Source organism: Anneissia japonica, unplaced genomic scaffold (assembly GCF_011630105.1).
Source record: "Anneissia japonica isolate Jap-2015-1 unplaced genomic scaffold, ASM1163010v1 scaffold4988_len2956909_cov206, whole genome shotgun sequence".
In the NCBI taxonomy this organism is placed as follows: Eukaryota; Metazoa; Echinodermata; class Crinoidea; order Comatulida; family Comatulidae; genus Anneissia; species Anneissia japonica.
In genome coordinates, this window is record NW_022696345.1 from 2,452,340 (window position 1) to 2,469,657 (window position 17,318).

A 17,318-nucleotide genomic window follows, 5' to 3' on the forward strand; every position below is an offset into this window, starting at 1 on the left:
TATTGAACTAAAATATTTTAATAGGTTCTAACAGAGAGTGAACAAATGAGGAAGGAAGCTGACGACACAGGACCTCTTGCTGAGCTTGAGCATTGGCGTTTGTTGATGGCTCGCTTCAACTCCATCTTGGATCAGGTTAAGAGTAAACATTGCAAGATGGTCATCAGTACACTGAATGCTGCTAAGAGCAAGGTTCTCAAGGTGAAATATAATATTATAAATGGTATAAATATCCTGTTTAAGCCAAGTGACACATAATTTAAAGTATGTTCTGTCCACCTGTTTATGATAGCACTCCTTCCTGCTTTTATTTACCAATAATTTGTTGATGTAATTAATCCAAACATGCTGCTAGGTCTCTATTTGGTGTTATGCAAGGATGTAGTTTTGGTGTACCCATTCCAGTCCTGTTGCTGGCTTTTCATCTGGTATTTATGCACTGATGTATTATTGATGTTACTCATATAGTCCTGATGAATAAATAATGTAGCCACGTCCATCAATCTCCTGATGAAGTCCACTGTGTAGACGAAAGCTAGGGAGTAAATTTTATACAACTTACTCTTAAAAGTGCTGTTGTCATTTCTTTTATTGCCATATAGTTCTGTTACTAGCTCTTCACCTGGTGTTTTTGCACTGTTGCAGTACTTATTGATATTCTAGAAATGATCATTATTTGGTTAATTTAATGTTATAAGCATAATGCACAAAGTAGAAAGCCTGTCTCTTATACACATCTAGATGTGTATAAGAGACAGAATGTAATCAGCACTGTTATCAACATTATCACCATTAAATTATTCTGTCAATTCAGGTCACCAATCAAATGGTTACAGCATGCAAACATTTCATTACAAACAATGGAATGGATCGTATTTGGGACCAACCTTGTGCACCACTTATTGGAAAACTGAAGGCGTCAATGCAGCTGTACAAAGAATATCAGAAAAGCTTTCAAAAGACCAAGAAAAAGATTGATGAAATACCAGGGGAGCGTCCATTTGAGTTTTCTGAGATGTACATATTTGGAAAATTTGAAGCATTCTGCAAGAGATGTGAAAAGGTATTTAAACTGATGCTCAAGTATAAATGCTTAAATACTAATGTGGTGGATATTTATGTATTAGCTTAGTGTGATGATAAGATATATAAGTATGAAGATTTTGTTTGTATAATTTATTAACAAATTATTAAGTATTGTTAGTGTTATTGATTGTTAATTGCTGCCCTTTTGTATGAATGTTATTATAAATGGTGGTTTATTTCCAAATTGCATGCACAAATACCGATTCTGATTTTATGTTATTGCTTATTTGTAATTAGGATAGAAATATGTGATTGATTGATGTAATGAATAATTTATTGACTTCCCAGATAATTGATGTGGTTAATACAATTGAGATGTTCTCTGTGTTGACCACAACCCGTATTGAGGGTATAGACCCATTGGCAAATAAGTTCCAAGTTATCTATGCCAACATTAAGAAGAAACCTTATGATATTCTGGACCACCGTAAAATAGACTTTGACATGGATTATGATGAATTTAAGAAGTCTGTATATGACTTAGAGGTAAGTTGCAGAGAATTGTATATGGTGTAAACACTAAGGATAGCCCACAAAAGTCTAGAAGAAGACTTATTTCCAGTGGAGTCCTTCTGGTGGTGATTGGGCAGTACACCGGGAGACAATCCCCATCTCTTTTCCAAAGAGTGTACTGCGTTCTTTAACGTGCACATGGGCCATAATGCACACAGGACCAACGGCTTAAACATCTCATTCGAAAGACAGTGCACTATTGTAACTTGTATTTCAGCCCTCTAGCTGAAACACAAGGAGAGGCAACGATGGGAATTGAACCGGAGACCTAGAGATCTTCACTACCAGATTAGCTGACTGAGCTAAGCTGCTCTCTCGTGTACTCTTGCATGTAGATTTTGTGATGATTTGTACAACGATATTTATCAACAGGGATATTCCTGGTTTACAAAATAGAAATAAGCTATCCATGCTTTGGGAAATATATGTTTTTATTAATAATATACAATATTTAAGATCATATATTTAATTTTTTTTTTTTTTTTTTAGTATATGATCTTCTTTTTTGTCAATAAATTTTGTTTGTATAATTTATTAACAAATTTTGTTTTAAAGTTTGTGTTTAACCAAATACTGTATATTGTAATACATAAATATTAAAAATTAATGTAAAATGCATGCAATTTACATTAGTATGTTTCACGTTGAAACTTATTGCTAATTGTAATAGTTGTAATAACATGTGCCTTTGTTTCCTCTGACTAGTGTATGCTTCAAGGGTTCTTGGATAGCTGCTTTAGCAAAATATCTTCATCTGTGCAAGCTCTCACGCTTCTAAGACGGTATGTGGAGGTGTAGTTTGGTGGTTAAAATGCTTGCCTTCTCATAAATCTCAGGGTCTTGGGTTTACAAAAAAAAAATGTTGCTATACAATTCACAGCCTTCAAATATTACTATAGTTATTTGACACTTGAATATGAATGCAGTCCAATGTATTATAGATGCAATGACAATACAAATTTTATATGCACATTGTATTAGGTAATAGTCATGTTCTATAAAGACATCTTGCTAACATTAATAATAATGAAAATATTAGTCTTATATATTGCATAAAACAAGAAAGTTTCCTTTATGTGCTTTACATTTAAAACTGAGTTATGGCAAGAGTTGTTGACACACTTTCTGCCCTGTTGTTAAGGGTCTTTTAATGTAAAATACTGTAACTATTATCTGTCAGTCTGCCTCCCTCCCAAGTTTTAAGTAGGTAGGACAGTAAAAAGGATTTGGCTATTTGGTTTTAATAATTGCATTGTGATTTAATATATATATTTTCCCTTTTTTTGGATGTATTGCATTTAAATCTAGATTTGAGAGATTAAATATTTCGCATTTGAATATTGAGGAGAAATACGCCGTAATACTGCACCATTTTGGATTTGAGCTAGAGACGATACGGAAGGTAAGATCACCTTGTTAGAAGTACCAGACAGTAATTATGACCAACCTTAATAGTTGTGTCTGTCTCACAATTTTTATGTGCAAAGTCCATCAGTTCTCTTTTGGTCTGATACAAATGAAAAAATGAAATTAACGTTATTCTAATCTACACAAGTTATAATTTTGTTTATCAGTTGTATCAGAAGAACAAAGAAGATCCTCCAGTACCAAGAGACATGCCACCAGTATCAGGAAAAATATCATGGGCTAGACAGCTGTTTAGACGCATACAGCAGCCCATGGATGTTATCAAGGTAACTGTAAATGATGTTATATTTTGATATACAGTTTTGAGCATTTTCTTACTAACTGCTTCTTTGAAATTGATCCGTAAATTAAAATTTGTAATGTGCTTCATCTAGTTCAATGTTCTTGTTTGGGAAAAATGTGTTTATAATCTCTACTTGAAATAATAATAATAATTCAAATTTGGAGGAAAAGAATTATTCGGAATAAAGATATCAGGAGCCTGTGTCCAGCACCACATGGGCTTGGCCAAAAATTTTACATACAATAATTCTGTCCACCTACTTCTGTCCAAAACTTTTCGACGTATGCCAGCGTATGGTTCGTGCGTTCTGCATACCCGGGCCATACGTTGTAGGTAACTTAAGCGATCGTTGACTCACATTACTTGTAAGTTACTCAAAAGTCAAAACGTATTTCTAACCTATGAGTAACGTGCTTCAAACTTGTATGTAACTTATAACAAACTTATCTCCAACGTATATTGACATATTTTGATGTATTTGACAAGTTCTAAACGACCACAAAACTTACAGTTATCACATACATGGCGTATTGGCAGCGTTTAGGGGAATAAGTATATTAAAATGTGGTGATGTCAATACGGTGATTTTGATATTGCGATGTCTAGTGCGGTTATGATTTGAATCCACGAGCGGCAGCCCTTTTATAGGCTACGTCACGTAATAATCGGCGATACACTGCCGCACGCTGTGCATTAGGTAGACTATCGCTGGGCATAAGTTGTGAATGCCGGCAACACGCTGAGCATTTGTTCGTGCAAGTTTTCTATAAGTAATCAAAACGTTCTACATAATTTACTAATACGTTATTTATACGTCCAATACGTTATGAATTCGCTATGAATGCGCCCAAAGTTAAAAAAAAAAGCATCGATAGTTCAGCATATGCTAATGTTTTACAGAAATTTTGATACGTTTGGCATACGCTGTCTAAATCGTCAAGGTGTGACAGGGCCATTATAAAGATAGTGAATATGTGTATTTTGTTTAGTTTCTTCTGTTGTACGCTTTACATCTAAATTGAGGATGGTGCTGCCAGGTGGAAACAAGCACTATTATTATTATTAATCTGTGTGCTGTTTGAATTAATTTTGTCATTTTTTAGGTGGAAGTTAACATAATGAAGAGTCCTGAAGCTAAACGTATCATCCGCAATTATAACAGAATGGCATCTGTTCTTATGGAGTTTGAGTTGCTGTATCACAGAGCGTGGGTGAAACAGGTTGATGTTGTAAAGACAGGTACTGTACTTGACAATCTGTGTAAATTTATATTTCCCTTTCTGTTTTTGTACATTGCCATTACCATAATCAGTAGTTGCTTGTTGTTGTATTGTTCAAATAATACTTCAATGTATTTTTCACTAGGCCTACAAGCATCTTTGTTAGTCAGACATCCAGAAACCAATGTGCTTCTAGTGAACTTTGATCCCATGCTGCTACAAGTGATCAGGGAAGCAGAATGTATGCATAAACTTGAGTTAGAGGTGCCATCTGCTGCCAATGTTATTTGTCTATCCCAAGAAAAACTCAGGAATAATTGTGATATGTTGAAGGTAATGGGAATTGACTATAAAAAGAGTAGATCACAAGTATAGATCTATAGGATACTAATAATTTATCAGCATTTCAATCATTGTGTATTCTGCTGCTAAATACTAACATACAGTGTGACTGCAGCTGTTCTTATGCAAGTCATTTAGAAAGTCAGAAGTGTGATATTTACAGTGCTTAAACCATTTGATGATAGAAACATTGTGAAAGCTGTGCTGCTGAATTATACAAGATGAGTATGAGAATAGAAGACTCGGTTACTGAGCTAATCAATGTGTTTATAGACAAGGCTCATAAGGCAGGCTTTGGTGATTGCTTCAATCGTTTACTAGAAGAACAAGTTGAAGAGCCAGCTAGTGAAGAAGGTGGGTTTATCATCAGATTGTTGGTTATTGTAATTAAGTTTTTACTCAAAGTACTTCATGTTAGGAGTTTTTAACTTATGATTGTTCAGATACTTGTTGTCCAACCCAGGATCCTGGATTCAAATTTTACAACAAATGCCAGAATTTCTTCTAAACTCAAATCTTTCCCTTCATATCTAAAAATGATAATAAATAAAGCTTGTAATTGTATGATTACTCTATGCTTTGTTTTTTCTATTATTAAATGTGTTACGTTTTGCCACTAGGAAATGAGGGATCTGAATCAGATTCTGAGTCTCAATCAGCTGTAGCAGAGAGTATTGAGGAAGAGCAACAGCTGCAAGAAGATTGTAAAGAGCTCACACTCCACTTCAATCACCGCAATCTGGAAGCCATCCTGAAGGCAACAAGAAACTCACTAGATGCTATCAAGAAAAGAGTCTTCTTTTCACCGTACGTTGTTGCCATTTTCTCATTTACATCATTTTCCCTTTGCAGAATTCACATACAGAGTTCAATAACAAAAGTGATGTAGGAAAAAGCTGCTTTTTGTAAATGAAGTTTGCTCAGTGAGCAGCTTTCCAAGATGGATATGTGTGCCTTATAAGATGAAACTATTAAAATTCTACAGCTTTATTAATAATGTTATTAGGTGAAAAATATTCTTTGCAAATACACCAGTTTTTTTAATTACTTTTTCAGGACGTTTGTTGTCATTTTATTATATTATGTCATATTGTACCTGTTATTCATTATATTTTCCAGGTCCATTAGTGGTGGCTCAAGATCATATGGTTCTAGCAACAAGTCACACAAGAAAAATAATCCCTTTTTTCAAGGCCAAGTTGCCCTTGAAATACCAAATGTGGTGAGTGAATACTATTCCACTTATGGATACAAAAGTGTTTACGGTACTTGATTGATTGGTTGGTTAACAGGAATATGTTTTTCCCATTTCAGGTGATGCAGCCAAGTCTAGATGATATCCAACAATCCGTACATAAAGTCACAAACTATGTGCTAGATGTTAGTCGTAATATAGCGCAGTGGGGTCAGAAGCGATTTAAACCGGCTTCTGCTATATCAGAAAAGTCTACAGACAAACAACATCGAAGGGCTGGAGCTAATCATCAGTTGCCAGGTGAGCTGAATAGTCACAGTTGTTAGACAACAACGTTTATCAATGTTAGTTTCAAACAGCCAATTAAAAATTCCATCTTATTTTATTGTGTTAAAATGGTACCATGTGTATATCAAACAAATTAGTTGTTTAATAGTGTACGGCTGATGTGAAATATTAGGCACCTTAGGTGATAGTTGATGTACTCACAATTAGGTGCTGTGATGTTTAGGCAAAATAGTACCTTTAAAAAGCAAACTGATTGCCACATGTTCCTTTAAGAACCCCTTAAGAACTGCTGATTTGTGTTTTCTTTATTAAGAGCTGTTGTATTTGAGAGCTGCCGCTTCCTAAATATACCAGGTAGTAATGATGCTGCAAAATTGCTGTATTCTGCATTTGTGAACATCCTGCCAATTGTGTCATTTATGATGATAGTAATAAAATTGGGGGTTTTTTTTAGATGGTGAGCCAAAGCTGATTGCAGCCAACACATTAAGGAATTACTACAAGAGCATCACAGAACATAAGGATATACTGAAGCTAGTGATGATGCTGAGTAATGCAATTACACAAACAAGACCACTTGTACAGGAATCAATTGAGATGTTCACCAACTACCAATTCCTATGGGAACAAGACAGAAAAGAATCTGTTGATGTATGCTATCAAGTTTAATACCTGTGCTTTTTTCATGATTATTTCCATATTTTAAGTGGATTTGTATTTGTATTGTGATGACAACCCATGTGATAGTTATATATTTTTCTCTTGTGACAATTTAAGCATTCTAAGATGACTAAGGAAATCATTCATCACCAATATTGTACTATCATCATCGTCATCATCAGTTTTCATGTTGATTATAAGTGTCAGTGTCATTCTAAAGTTGTAACCATTAATTTCATGTCATGAGGATTACCATCTTTACATAAAAATTATCATCAAGTATGATCATAGAGATTTATATTTATTATTATCCATAATCATCATTTACAACAAACTTTCATGGTAGAAGAATTTTCGTCACAGTGGAAAGCTATTCCTACCGCCACGATGCACTTGTAGACACATTAACTAACATTTAGTTTTTAACTACCATCAACAGACTTTGCCTGAATGAATCAGAAACATAGGTTTTTCTTTTTAGTAAGGACAAGGCTTAAAAATAGGGAAGATGAATATATTAACTTTTAATACATAATATAATTTGTAGAATTTCCTGAAAACTGAGCCAATTCTGTCTGAATGGAAGGCAGAAATTTTGCACTATCAAGACCTAGAACAATGCATTGAGGAACTTGATCCTACATTAAGAGTTGGATGTATTGAACTAACAACAGGTAAGCATGTAAAATGGTGATATTTACCTTCAGTACAGTCATCATTTATAAGCAAATGCTCTGTATTTTTTTTTATGAACCGGGATAAGAATTGAAACAGATCATCTATGTTAAGATGCACTAACTGCTACTATTTGTAATATACTATACTCTTCATCTGCTACAATACCACTTTGCCATCATCACTGTCAGCACCCCAACTTTAACTACCACCATCTCTGTTACCACTAATAGTGTATTTTTCTAAACTCTAGAACCTATCAAGTTGGCATTATTGATTGAGGCAAAAGCATGGAAGACCATGTTTGGTAAGAATTTGATCTCTATAAGAAGCCTACAACTTGCTTCAAAAGTTAAAACATCATGAGTGTTATTTAGTTAGTGGAAACTGGCTCTATTATAAATATACATTAATATTGAATCTTTACAGGAAGCCTACAACTTGCTTCAAAAGTTCCAAGTATCAGTACCACGAGAAGAGATTGAGCGTGTTGACACATTACGCTACTCTTTCCAAAAACTTGCTCGACAAGCTGTAAGTTCAATCATCATTCAAAAATAATATTGTTTTTGAGGGGTTTGGCAAATACATCTATGGTAAAGTAACTTTAGTTTGTTTAGTTTATTTTTTTATGATTACTTTATGCTATTAAAAATGCATATTACCATATACACTTACCATTGAGAGTATAGCTTGAAAGCCATTTGCATTGTGTTGCTTTGTTTAGATATCAATGCATGAAAGCCAAGCATGTGTTGCTTTCTTCATGCTAAGTACTAGAAATTTAATGATGTATTATTGGTTTGTTCACAGGTCAAAGTGCAGTCAGAGCTTGTGAGAATCCAGCCAACATTTAAGGCAGACCTTTTACAATCGGTTGAAGTGTTTGTTAATAGTGTAGACACATTTGAGGGTGATTATGAAATTGTAAGTTTACAAACTATAGTAGTTAACAAATAATGAAATTGAATTTCGTAAGTTATATACAATAAAGTTCCTAATTCAAAATCACCCTTGAATAATTGCTGTACAAAACATGAATTTGTGATTATCAATTAAATCTTTGCCAGAATGGACCAATGGCAGATGGCATTGCTCCTCAAGAGGCCAGTGACCGACTACAAGTATATCAAAGTCGATTTGATGAACTCTGGCGCAAGTATCAAACCTACTCCGGTGGTGAAGAATTGTTTGGCCTCCAAACTACTGAATACCCATTCCTTGCTAAGACCAAGAAGGAACTTAACCTACTGAACAAGCTGTATGGATTATATAACTCAGTCATTGATGGCATCAATGGATACTATGATATTTTATGGAGTGAAGTAGATATTGAGAAAATTAATAGTGAACTGATGGACTTTCAAAACAGGTAGAGTAGTTTGTTGTTATTTCATAACTAAAAATAAATTAAATCACACTTGCATGACTTACTGTACAGTAGTACTATCACTGCAAGTTAAATTTAAGAACTATTTCAAATGTTTCACTACTGTTGTGAATTGTGTATACTATACCTTAATAGGTAAATGAAAGTAATAAATAAATAATAATGTAATTTGAAAAAAAAAACAAAAAAACAAATCTTGAATATAATACCCTTTTTTTTAAATAAGATGTCGGAAGCTTCCCAAAGGATTAAAAGATTGGCAAGCTTTCCTGGATTTGAAGAAGAAGATTGATGACTTCAGTGAATCCTGCCCTTTGCTTGAACTGATGGCAAATAAGGCAATGAAAGATCGCCACTGGCAACGCATCACCAATGTTACAGGACATGTATTTGAGATTGATAACGACTCATTTGCATTGAGGAATATCATGGAAGCACCACTTCTTGAGAATAAAGAAGATATTGAGGTTAGTACTAATCTACCAACACACTAAATTTGCATCAATTTACGAAGATGATTAATTCGGTTTTTCTTGTGTCCTATTTGACAAGTGCATAATCTGTGCAACATTTACATGTATAAATAATACATTATTTTCAACAATATCATTATTATTGATTCTGTAATAAACACTTAGTATTGTTCGGCCGTCCCGAGACAGAACATTGTAACTGCTGCAAAATTTAAAAGGCTACGAGAATATATTGCAAAGTTACAAACACACAAATTTCAACTTTGTTTTTCTCCAAAATTCAAAATTTCAAGTTACGTTGTTTTGCCACGGAACAGCCGAGTTGTGTATCATATACTAGTATAAATTATACAAAGGTGAAGGTTAGATTATTGCATGCAAAATATTATTGTATGTTATTATGTATATTACAGGATATTTGTATCTCAGCTGTTAAAGAGAAAGATATTGAAGCGAAGCTAGCCCAAGTGGTTGCAGAGTGGAGTTCTCAAACGCTGAGCTTTGCTCCATTCAAGACTCGTGGTGAGCTGCTCCTAAAAGGTGGTGAAACCTCAGAGATAGTTGCCCTCATGGAGGACAGCTTAATGGTTTTAGGATCATTACTAAGTAACAGGTAAACATACACAATCTTTATTTTAATTAAATCTATAGTCAGCGAATTTACAAGGCCTTTGTATTGGTCAATTAGCACATCATGATGTAATAATAATCATGATGTATTGTATTTATGATTAGAATTATATCAAATCAAAGTCATTACTGAATGAGGCATAATTCTAATCAATTTCTCCACTGTAGCCTCCTCAGAACCAGCTGTTTCAAGTCCTTGTTGAACTTGAAAAAGTAAACCTGAAATAATAAAGTGAAAATAAATAAATAAAGTTGCTTTTGTATTTTAGGTACAATGCTCCCTTCAAGAAGGACATCCAGTCTTGGGTTCAGAAATTATCAAATTCTTCTGATATCATTGAAAATTGGTTAATAGTGCAGAACCTCTGGGTGTATCTAGAAGCTGTGTTTGTGGGTGGAGATATTGCTAAACAACTACCACAAGTGAGTTCTACAATGATTTATAAATAGAATATACTGAACATAAACAACCCAAGACTCTCAATATATAATGAAATGTATAGATGACTATCATTAAAAATGATTTTTACTACTTATACTCAAATTCTTAACATGTTTTTGTTCCACTAGGAAGCAAAGCGTTTCTCGAACATTGATAAATCATGGGTGAAGATAATGCAGCGAGCCCATGAGAATGATAATGTGGTTATATGCTGTGTAGGAGATGAGACGCTTGGCCAACTTCTGCCTCATTTGCTTGAACAGTTAGAGATCTGTCAAAAATCACTCACAGGGTAAATCACACATCCTAATTGTTCTAAAATGTGTCACATAAAGAAGCTACGGTAGGTGAAGGCATGTAAATATATAATATAATGAAATTCAACTGACTTGATCCAAACTTTACTTTATTAGTCATTTTTATACTATACATCACCTAGTAACTGATCATTTTAATTTTAATGGGTATACAGCTTACTTAAGATGTAATTGTTAATTTATTTTCTAGAAGATTAAAATCGCTTGATTGCTTGGTCTCTATCTTTCTATCTTCCCTTGCTCTTAGCATGTATTTTTAATTCCAATGTCTGTAACAGGTTGATCTTCATATTCGTCCTTCATTCTGCATCTCTTTTGTAAAAGCAAAATTCTGATATCATAACTAATTTATTGTGTAGGTATTTGGAGAAGAAACGTCTAGTGTTTCCTCGGTTTTTCTTTGTTTCTGATCCTGCTTTATTGGAGATTTTGGGACAGGCATCTGACTCCCATACAATTCAAGTAAGTACAATCTTTCATCTTGTATATAAACCCTTTATCTAAAGTGGCACAAAATTTTTTATGAACGTATGAAGAACCATATAACCATTTAATTGTTTCTTTTCAAATAGTCTCATCTACTTGGTATCTTTGAGAATGTAAATGAAGTTGGGTTTCACCCTAAGGAGTATGATCGTATTGTTTCTGTCATATCTAGAGAAGGAGAAACCATTCCGGTGAGTAAAGTTTAATCATTTTTTTTTTTCAAATCAAATATTCTTTATTTCAATACAATAAAGTAATAAACCTTTTACAAAAAAGTTGAACAAATGACCGGTACCATTTAGAACTTATGTTTTATCAAAACTGTAAATTCAAAGAAATTATATACCAATAAAAGTATTGGTATTTACTTTTTATTCATCAATAAAAGTATAATAATTCCTATCCAGGTTTTAAATACGTTTTTATAAAATACATGACCAGACACATTATATTTGTAATAGTAATGAAAGGAAGGTACAGAAAAATGTTATTATTAATTGCCATATACAGAGACCAAAATCTTCTTAAGGTGGTATATAAAACTGTTCAGTGTGTGCTTATATATTTTTTAGGTCATCAGAAAGCTTGGACCATAATTTCGGACCCCAATAAAGAACAAAATAATTCCTGATATTTAATGTTCATGGAGTACTAGAAGTATAATTGTTGTTAGAAAATCATGTATTATATTGATAATATTTATGATGCTCTTGTATAAAGGTTACTGATGTGGGGTGTGATATAGTGATACATAAAAGCGGTGGCAACCATCCTTACAAATACAGAATACAAATAGGTAAATACACTTACTCTATTTTCCGAGAAATTAAAAAGTACATATTTCTGAATTATGATTTCAGTTGGAGAAGGTTGTAATGGCTAAAGGTAATGTAGAAAGCTGGCTAGGGGAACTACTTGCTAATCAGATGTCATCATTGCACGGTGTCATTAGAGATGGGTACCGAGTAGTCAATGACCCATCCTTTGACTTGCTTAATTTTCTCAACAATTACATTGCACAAGTAAGTACTGTAAAGGTTCGATTGTGATCTTGTATTCAAGTCTGTATACTTAATATATTTGAATAATACATTCATATACCGTATTAATTCAAATAAACGCCCCACTTTGAATAAAGGCCACGTTAGAGCCTTATTTAGAATAAATGCTTCTCTCAAATAATTTTCTTGTAAATGACTAAACTAACAAAACGCCGGGGTGTTTATTCAAATATATATAGATTACTTCTGTATAGAAAACATACCTACTAAATATTAAAGTATTGACCATTTAAAATCTATATAATTGTTGTATGTGCAATTGTGTGTGTTCATTAGTTTTTATTATGCTCTTATGAAAACATTCTCAATTTTGTTATCAAACAATATTTAAAGATGTATTGTCCCTTGCTAATGTCAAAAAATCATAAATAATTTTGAAATAAACTTGTTCATATTGCAATACCATACAAATTATTAACTTGTGCATAAAAATTATTAGGATGGGTAGACATTTTTAAAATACACTAATTACTATGTTCAAGTTGATAACTTTTATGTTACTTTCAAGTTAATTTCAAAAAATATTTTTATGATCTTTTGGTATTTAGCATGGAACAATACATCTTTAACAATATGTTGTCATTATGTCAGTTTTATTCCATGGAACATAAACAATGGGCATAAAAATCAAGTCAATATATTGAATAAGATAGTGTTTGTATAATAGGTTGGTCTGCTGGGGATTCAAATGCTATGGACCCGTGATGCTGAGGAAGCGTTAACCTTGGCTCGGTCTGACCGTAAGGTTATGCAAGCTACCAATATCAAATTCCTTGAACTTCTCAATACACTCATTGAGCAGACTACCCATGAATTGACCAAAGTTGAGAGGATCAAATACGAGACGTTGGTTACAATACATGTACATCAGAGAGACATATTCAACGATCTTGTAAGTTGATATTGTAATATTTTTGAAAATATAAATTTACTGCTATTTAACAAAGCTAGACATCACTGACATTTACAGACTTGAAGTAAAATGAGAATATTTAGATAAAACACTAAGAGGTCTAATAGATACACTCCCCAAACAGAAAAATCCTCTCAGCTACTAAACCTTTTTCCCAAACAGAAACATATGCTCTTCTTCAACTTCAAGGAATTCTTTTGTTGAATAATTCATTGAAATTTGTCACATTTTTAAAAATTAAGTTATGGAATTAACTCCTTTGTTTTTGATACTATATAAATAGGTAAATATGCACATACGCAATCCATTGGATTTTGAGTGGTTAAAGCAGGCACGATTTTATTTCAAAGAGGACACAGATCAGTGTATTGTATCAATTACAGATGTTGACTTCATCTATCAAAATGAATTCTTAGGGTGTACAGACAGACTGGTTATTACTCCACTAACAGACAGGTAAGCTTATCTTAAGTCTTGTGTGAGTTCATGATGAAGCAAATTTCTTGCATGTTTCTACTTAAAATATTCAATCATTCAGTCAATCCATCAATTGATCATCCTCTATGATACTGTAAATGAGTTTGCACTATGTTTTCACTTGTGACTGTCATTTGATGTCCTTCAAGGATTTTATCATGGTGTCATGAGCAGCCTTCTTTTGAATTCTTTGGTACTCATAATTATTTACTACATTCTTTTAAATAGATAGTTCACATGGCCGATTTAAAACAGTTCAGTTGTTGCTGTTATTGTTAGTTGATATGTTCTAATTTGTTTTGCCTTTTTTACATTATAAATGTCTCTTGTTCAGATGTTACATCACATTAGCTCAGGCCCTTGGTATGAGCATGGGAGGTGCCCCAGCGGGACCAGCTGGTACAGGCAAGACAGAAACTACTAAAGACATGGGTAAAGCCTTGGGCAAATATGTAGTTGTCTTTAACTGCTCTGATCAGATGGATTATAGGGGCTTAGGAAGAATCTATAAAGGTAAATATATAAAATTGTCTTTAAAGAAATGTTTTCCTTATTGATGTGATGATATTTTTGAAACCACATGGACCAATCATTGTCGGTACTGGAAAAAAATTGGGTCATGTAAGTTATTACTTTATTGTTTCTTGTAGTAGATGCAAAGGTGAAAACATATCTGCTGTGTTTATATAGATTGCTTAAATTGACCTATAGAGAACATTTACCAAATAATATTAATGTTTGAGTTATATATCTTTGCTAAAGTTGGTGTCGGTGTTTAGTTTGTGCAAAGTAACATACAGATTCCCCGTAGGCAAGTGAAATTAATTTTGCTTTTTTTTTTCTACATTCAAAGAATAAATATTTCAATGATAAATCTAGCTTGAATTTATGAATAATAAACTAGTAAACTTATCCTTCATTTCTTTATGATTGTTTGGTAAGGCCTTGCCCAGTCTGGTAGTTGGGGATGTTTTGATGAATTCAACAGGATTGAGCTACCTGTGCTTTCTGTGGCTGCTCAGCAGATTGCTATTGTACTTGGTGCAAAGAAGGATCGCAAAACAGAATTCATATTCACTGATGGTGATGTTGTGTCACTTAATCCAGAATTTGGTATCTTTTTAACAATGGTGAGTTCATATTTCCATTTCATGATTACTTTCCTAGTTTAAGGTTAAAGTTTATGCATTTATACCGCCAAAACAAGTGGACAAATTGTAATCGGAAAAACAAGGAATGAAGAACTCAAAGCCAGCACCCAACCAAACAGACCAGATAATATTAATTGATAGTCAACTTCTGCAAATAAGGATTATTGTGTAGGTAAGGATGCTGTTGTGCAGAAGGGTGAGAGCACTGTTATTATTTTGGGGAGTGGGGGTGCTGTGTTCCATCTGACCAAGAAACTGGCACCAAAGCATTAAATCAAAAATTGATGCTAAAACAGGAAGATGAGAACACTCACAAACAGTAAGAATGATGAAAGTCATCTACTGCATTTACCAGAAGCAACAACCGCAAAAGTAGTATTATGTTTTAGAACAACATTTTAATGGCAATGTGTGCACGTGCAATGTAATTTTTGCAGATTGGCCCCTGATGGCATTTGCAGCAGTGAACAAAACTGAATTGTATTGAATGTTTGCTGTGATAACCATGTAATAAAAGCACATTTTATTGTGTATTCCGTTCAGATTAAAATAATGCTACCCAAATTTTAATTAGTATTATACTGCCTCAGTAATGACATTTTTTTCCTCATCAAGAACCCTGGATATGCTGGTCGTCAAGAATTACCCGAGAACCTAAAGATTCAGTTTCGTACTGTTGCCATGATGGTTCCTGATCGTCAAATCATTATGAGAGTCAAGCTGGCCAGTTGTGGTTTCCAAGAGAATGTTTTGCTAGCCCAGAAATTTTTCACCCTGTACAAGCTATGTGAAGAACAACTGACCAAACAGGTATGTTTCAATATTTATAACATGATAGCGCCTGCGGCACTGCTACTGCTCCTCCTGTACTCTTCCTAACGGTGGTTGTACGAACCAAGGGCCTATGCCTAGGCCCATCGATGAAGACTTGCATTTACATCTATCTTCAGAAGATGAGAATTTTGTTGCCGATGGTGGCAACAAAGATAATGACTACCAATTCTTAACTAAACAATTAGATGCTGTGAGAAATTTTGCATGTAGGCCTAATTGCAATAGTACATGCTCGTCTCAATTTGATGAAAAAACATTAATAGAACTTTATCTTGACTACAGATGCTTGTCTTAAGTCAATGTTAGTTTTATTCAATTTATCCAAAAAAAAATGGATCCAAATTTGGAACAAATACATTAATATAATAAATAAACAGTTGTGCCAAGTTTTTAACCAATTCTGTGTAGAATAAATACCCGTTGCTATGGAGAGATGTACAGGCACCTTCAAAAAATGCGATCACAGTAAACTGATAAGCGATTTTCAAAGCCAGTTTTCTCAAAATACACTTACCATGTATCCTAACCCATAACTTCGCCATAAACTGTCATATCAAAGTGATTTTTTTTGCATTTTGAAGATGTTAATGTCTAGTTTCATAATATGTACAAAACTCAATTTTTTAAATTTCGACTTATTCCTCCTTTGGCTTGGCTCTGCCAAATACTGTCATTTAGTGTAAATAAATTAAAAGATATTTATTTATTACTTTAAAATGTTGAAGTGGTTTATCAGCTAATGTTGAAATGGCATTCATATCTTAATGCATTTTTGGTTATTAATGTTGTATTTTATCTTTCAGGTTCATTATGATTTTGGGTTACGTAACATACTGTCTGTGCTGAGAACATTAGGAGCTCAGAAGCGAGCTAGACCATCTGAGAGTGAAGCAACTATTGTGATGAGAGTGCTTCGAGACATGAATCTCTCGAAATTGGTAACCAATTACAGAAACATTATTAATTTAGCAGATTGTAGATTGGCTTATTAGGCTTATTTCTTTTTATACAATAGAACAATGTATATTTAGACATTTTTTGCTTTATTGTTTTTATTTTGGATGTAGTGCTGTAAAAATCTTAGTATGTTTGTTATTGTATTCACTTCAATTCCATACCCGAAAAAATGTAGTTAAAAAATAATATTTTGTGAATAATGTTTATTACAAATTAATGAATATTTATAACCTTTGACATAGGTTGATGAAGATGAACCACTATTCTTGAGTCTCATCAGTGATTTATTTCCTGGAATCCAATTGGATAATGCTACGTATGAAGAACTACAAGCAGCTGTTGCAGGCCAAGTAGATGCTGCAGGCTTAGTCAACCACCCTGCTTGGAATCTAAAAGTTGTTCAGGTAACCAGCATTGTGTGTCATTTATTAGTAAATGAACATTAATACAGTAATTAACTCTTGTCTGACGCTAAAAAAAAAATTATAATTATTACT

General features: G+C 33.4%; 2 protein-coding genes across 2 annotated transcripts in view; both read left to right on the plus strand.

The window, feature by feature from the left end:
- The first annotated feature begins 45 nt into the window (after window positions 1-45).
- LOC117101908 (dynein heavy chain 5, axonemal-like) lies at window positions 46-4,905 on the plus strand. The gene is made up of 8 exons (XM_033242023.1): window positions 46-201; window positions 815-1,063; window positions 1,375-1,572; window positions 2,305-2,381; window positions 2,908-3,001; window positions 3,174-3,293; window positions 4,414-4,549; window positions 4,676-4,905. Exons 1-8 carry the CDS (start codon window positions 46-48, stop codon window positions 4,903-4,905), a joined length of 1,260 nt encoding a protein of 419 aa, XP_033097914.1.
- Window positions 4,906-5,064: 159 nt separating this feature from the next.
- Window positions 5,065-17,318, plus strand: part of LOC117101866 (dynein heavy chain 8, axonemal-like) — a 36,303-nt gene continuing 24,049 nt past the window's right edge. The window contains 23 exon segments of the mRNA XM_033241981.1: window positions 5,065-5,226; window positions 5,493-5,679; window positions 5,992-6,094; window positions 6,187-6,367; window positions 6,810-7,006; window positions 7,563-7,689; window positions 7,944-8,224; window positions 8,504-8,617; window positions 8,761-9,062; window positions 9,307-9,547; window positions 9,967-10,166; window positions 10,453-10,606; window positions 10,754-10,917; window positions 11,302-11,404; window positions 11,515-11,619; window positions 12,289-12,450; window positions 13,157-13,381; window positions 13,686-13,858; window positions 14,214-14,392; window positions 14,822-15,009; window positions 15,646-15,840; window positions 16,668-16,802; window positions 17,064-17,225. Coding sequence (XP_033097872.1) covers window positions 5,094-5,226; window positions 5,493-5,679; window positions 5,992-6,094; window positions 6,187-6,367; window positions 6,810-7,006; window positions 7,563-7,689; window positions 7,944-8,224; window positions 8,504-8,617; window positions 8,761-9,062; window positions 9,307-9,547; window positions 9,967-10,166; window positions 10,453-10,606; window positions 10,754-10,917; window positions 11,302-11,404; window positions 11,515-11,619; window positions 12,289-12,450; window positions 13,157-13,381; window positions 13,686-13,858; window positions 14,214-14,392; window positions 14,822-15,009; window positions 15,646-15,840; window positions 16,668-16,802; window positions 17,064-17,225 — 4,011 coding nt within the window. The 5' untranslated portion in view covers window positions 5,065-5,093.

Excerpts from the sequence above, each read along its gene's own strand:
- LOC117101908 (XM_033242023.1), top strand. The coding sequence starts at position 46 with ATGAGGAAGGAAGCTGACGACACAGGACCTCTTGCTGAGCTTGAGCAT. Across the intron at positions 1,064-1,374 it reads TCTGCAAGAGATGTGAAAAG|ATAATTGATGTGGTTAATAC; the intron begins GTATTTAAACTG and ends TTGACTTCCCAG. Across the intron at positions 1,573-2,304 it reads AGTCTGTATATGACTTAGAG|TGTATGCTTCAAGGGTTCTT; the intron begins GTAAGTTGCAGA and ends TCCTCTGACTAG.